The following is a 5,125-nucleotide window of genomic DNA, read 5'->3' on the forward strand; positions in this document are numbered from 1 at the left end:
CTTTGACATTTTCCTAATTCCATAAAGTGATCATAGAATTCTAGGGATATACCAAGTAGTTTTCTTATTTCCCTTTATATAACCTCTAGAGCCTGATTAAAAATGCATTATATTTCCCCTAGTTTCCACAAGCCCCATGATATCATCAATGTAATGTTGAATTGAGTACAAAATTGTTATAATTTTGAATACTGCCTTACATAACATTTTCTTTTATCATATTATACAATACACATTTTATACACTAATAACATGCTTTTAAAGTTTCTCTGCTGTGGACAAAGAGAAAACCATAGCCAAAGTTCATATGATTTTTAAAAACAATTCTATAATGGTAAGGATTTGACTGAGTGAATAGACTAGTTTACTCATCAAAATTGTTTTATTTGAGTCATACCTTCAGAAATGTTTTGAAAGTTATTTTTATTATTAATCATTGGATTTCTTAAATGCAAATAAAAAGAAAACGTGATCTGCATTCCATTTTTTTAACCTATGGGAAAACATACACATATGCTTTCTTAATTTTTCTGAAAGGAAGAGAAAAGAATCTTGAAACCTTCTCTGAACTGTTTTTTCCCTCCTTTGTTACAGGTAGCCATTTCTCATCTACTTAATCTTTAAAACAAAAGTAAAAAAAAAAATGGATTTCTTAAACTCATCTGATCAAAACTTGACCTCAGAGGAACTGTTAAACAGAATGCCATCCAAAATCCTGGTGTCACTCACCCTCTCTGGGCTGGCACTGATGACAACGACCATCAACTCCTTGGTGATTGCTGCAATTATTGTAACCCGGAAGCTGCACCATCCAGCCAACTATTTAATTTGCTCCCTTGCAGTCACAGATTTTCTTGTAGCTGTCCTGGTGATGCCCTTCAGCATTGTGTATATTGTGAGAGAGAGCTGGATAATGGGGCAAGTGGTCTGTGACATTTGGCTGAGTGTTGACATTATCTGTTGCACGTGCTCCATCTTGCATCTCTCAGCTATAGCTTTGGATCGATATCGGGCAATCACAGATGCTGTTGAGTATGCCAGGAAAAGGACTCCCAAGCATGCTGGCATTATGATCACAGTAGTTTGGATTATATCTGTCTTTATCTCAATGCCTCCTCTGTTCTGGAGGCACCAAGGAACTAGCCGAGATGACGAGTGCATCATCAAGCACGACCACATTGTTTCCACTATTTACTCAACATTCGGAGCTTTCTACATCCCACTTGTATTGATTTTGATTCTCTACTACAAAATATATAGAGCAGCAAAGACATTATACCACAAGAGACAAGCAAGTAGGATTGCAAAGGAGGAGCTGAATGGCCAAGTACTTTTGGAGAGTGGTGAGAAAAGCACTAGATTGGTCTCCACACCCTACACGCTGGAAAAGTCTTTATCTGATCCATCAACAGACCTTGACAAACTTCATGGCACAGTGAAAAGTTCCAGGTCTGAATTAAAGCATGAGAAATCTTGGAGAAGGCAAAAGATCTCAGGCACGAGAGAACGCAAAGCTGCCACTACCCTGGGATTAATCTTGGGTGCATTTGTAATATGTTGGCTACCTTTTTTTGTAAAAGAATTAGTTGTTAATGTCTGTGAAAGATGTAAAATTTCTGAAGAAATGTCAAATTTTTTGGCATGGCTTGGATATCTCAATTCTCTTATCAATCCACTGATTTATACAATCTTTAACGAAGACTTCAAGAAAGCATTCCAAAAACTTGTGCGATGTCGATGTTAGTTCAAAGAAAGTTAAGTATTAAGGGATGGAACTTTTTGGAGGAGAAATAGCTAAATGAATGCTAAAAAGCAAAACATTTAAGTTTTAGAGAAAAATGTGTTAAAACTTCTAAAATGATAAGAATTGAATTTATATTTTAATAGTATCATGAATATAAAATTCATTGATAAAATATAAAATTCATCATTCTAGAGTACTCAGAAAATGACTTATGCAGATTATGAAAAACATTTTGCCTATGCAATGTTTATAAAAAGCTAACTGGATTTTATACATATATACATATACATACCTATATATTATTAATGACAGTAGTATTCCAGGTTTATGTCTTACAGCAATTATAGAGGAATTTTTAATTAACAACACAATTCCATCCATAATTTCTATATAATCCTATTGTTTTATGTAATTCTTATTATTTTATACAAAATATATAATTTACCACAAGGCTCACACTTCTCGTGTTACCTAACAACTTTTATCCCTTATCCATCTTATCCTGAGCAAAAGGAAGGAAGTAATGGCTCTTACTTGGTGTGACTTGAGTAAACACAAAAGAGAGATTGATACTGTTTGAATTTAGACAGTAAAGAGTAATCAGAAAGTGAGTTAAGGATAGAAAAATAATTCTGGATGCAGGACTTGTACATACTTAAGGTATGTACTCTATTTAATGTAAGTTCCTAGAAGAATATTATCTTAACCATAGATTATCAACATTTGAAATCTAAGTCTTCACAAGGAGTCAAAGAATTCAGTAGGGGTGGTGGAAAAGATGGTGTTATAATTGCCCCTTATTTATTTAGGAATCAAACTTAAGGCAGTATGTACGCTAGGTTATTTACCTATACGTCTATTGCCTTTTTAATTTTTTTATTATTTATTTGATAGGCAGAGAGACAGAGGCGGACAGAGTTCCCGTCTGCTGATTCACTTCCCAAATGCTCACAATGGCCCAGACTGGCCAGGCAGAAGCCAAGAGACAAGACCTCAATCCAGGTCTCTCGCATACATGGCAAGGATGTGATTACTTGACCCATCACAGCTGCCTCCCAGGCTGTGCATTGGCAGGAATTGAGAATTGATCAAAGGCACTCCCAGATGGGACACAGGCATATCAATCTCTATGCTAAATATCCTTTCCCTCTAATGTCTTTTTAAAATATAAAATATTATTTCATTATATTAACTTAGTAAGTTCAGTTTATAAATAAAATGTCTGGGTACTTTATATTCAGCATCTCCATATTTTTATTTTAATATTTTTACTTTTATTAGAAAGAATATTCTACAGCCATACCACCCTTAATGCACCATATCTCATCTAGAGAGAATATAATAGGAAATCTTAGTACTTTCTATTGACTTCAAAAGAATATCAAATTTTCCAACTGGTAGAAATGAATAAGCAAAGACTCATATTATAGAATGTATGAGTTAGCCATTTCTAAATTTGTATTTTTATTGAAAGCAATAAAACTGCTTCTGAGAGTTCATCTTATTTGAAACTACAAGGTCACTGACCACCTTTTAGAAAATTAATCATCAATTAAGATCACTTGAAAACAACACAATCCTTTTTTTAAAACTATAACTTTATGTATGTTGTAAAATATTCTTTATTGATGGGATGCTTAAGAGTGCATTACATCAAAGTTTTTTCAGCATCTGTGACACATTACTCTCAATGTATGAAATTTTTAGAGTTCCCATTTTATCCAAGACATTGAGACATTTGCTAGAGAGAAGATACAGAACGTGATAAATTTAGTTTTTCCCTTTATATGCTCACAATCTAAAGTGAGAAACAAGAGAAAAATGACAAAGCTATAATAGAAAAAAGCCAAAAATCTAATAGAGAAGTTATGTAGTAATGAGCGTTCAGAGTCAAAATTTATCACATCTGTTTGACAAAAATAATTACAGAGCTGGCACTGCGGTATAGCGGGTAAAGTTGCTGCCTGCAGTGCCAGTATCCTATATGGGCGCTGGTTCGAGTCCCAGCTTCACTTCCGATACAGCTCTCTGCTATGGCCTGGGAAAGCAGTAGAAGATGGCCCAAGTCCTTGGGCCCCTGCACCTGTGTGGGAGACCTGGAAGAAGCTCCTGGCTCCTGGCTTCGGATCAGCACAGCTCTGCTGCAACCATCTGGGGGGTGAACCAGCAGATGGAAGTCCTCTCTCTGTCTTTTGTTCTTTCTGACTCTGCCTCTCTGTAGCTCTGCATTTCAAATGAATAAATAAATATTTTAAAAAATAAACTGAAAAATTAAAACCTAAAAAAAGAAAAATTTCATAAGCAATGAATTTAAAGCATGCATCAGCTATACAAGAGAAATGGAAGAACAAACTCCAGGTGGTCACAACACCAGGAGTTCGGGCTGCATCATCCAAGTATGTGGTGGGGCGTCTTCATGAAAGAGCTGTGAGTTTGGCAGTTATTTAGAGGAATAGAGGAAAGGGAGAGGAAAAGACAACTTTGCATTATTGTGGCTGACTTTGTCAGAAAAACAGTATCTATTGTATTGTGTTGATATGAGTGGGTGGTCACTGATGCTTTTTTCATATAAATATAGCAAATTTAGGGCAAATCTTTAAAAAATTATCTGAATTGAGCAATGAGGGCACTATAAATAATGACTTGTTAGAAAACAAACCAATAATCCAAGAAAGGGGTGATGAAGCCCTGTACTTGATGCTGACAATGGGAATAAAAAGAAAGAAACAAGTGGGCAATGTGAAGGAAGAAGCTACAGAATGTGACAAATACTTTAATATAAGCCAGCAAAGGGAATCATATGGAGTGCTATGATAATGTCATCCTATACTGACATGTGGATCTCAACAGAATGAGCCCAATGCTGAAATAATGACTTCTGGATATGGTAAGCACATAAAGACAGGCCAGATCAAAAGGCACTGCTGAACACTGGCAAGCCCGAACAAAATGGACAGCTAGCTGAGATTTCCCTCTGACCTCAAAACTGAAAGACCAATAAGGCCACCTTTCTTGTCCTCACTTCTCTTTGTCTCCCAGAGCCCTTGTGTCTCCTGACAGTCCAAAGCATACTATAGTCCCTAGCATTCTCTGCTTCTTTCTCTCTCCCATTCTCACTTATCAAAATTTGCTTCAGTTACTTATTCATTCAAAGGCCTTACCAAAGTTTAAATAACCTGTTAATTAGCTTACTTAACTTATCTCAAAATCTGTGATACTTATAAGCCTTACATACACAGTTCATCAACCTGGAAGAACAATTTCAAACACGGGAAGATTCACCCAAATACACATACTGCCCTCCGATGTGAGTTGGACTGATGCTGAAATGTAGGAAGATAGTACTATAAGTGACAGAGAAGTCACATCTCCGTTCAAAGC

At 35.8% G+C, this 5,125-nt stretch overlaps 1 protein-coding gene across 1 annotated transcript; it reads left to right on the plus strand.

Annotated features, from left to right (window-relative positions):
* The first annotated feature begins 601 nt into the window (after positions 1-601).
* HTR1F (5-hydroxytryptamine receptor 1F) lies at positions 602-3,747 on the plus strand. The gene has a single exon (XM_070071936.2). The coding sequence runs from the start codon at positions 644-646 to the stop codon at positions 1,742-1,744; it is 1,101 nt and encodes a 366-aa protein (XP_069928037.1). The 5' UTR covers positions 602-643; the 3' UTR covers positions 1,745-3,747.
* The last annotated feature ends 1,378 nt before the right edge of the window (positions 3,748-5,125 follow it).

This window comes from Oryctolagus cuniculus, chromosome 4 (genome assembly GCF_051225735.1).
Source record: "Oryctolagus cuniculus isolate XC-2025 breed Fujian yellow rabbit chromosome 4, ASM5122573v1, whole genome shotgun sequence".
NCBI lineage: Eukaryota > Metazoa > Chordata > Mammalia > Lagomorpha > Leporidae > Oryctolagus > Oryctolagus cuniculus.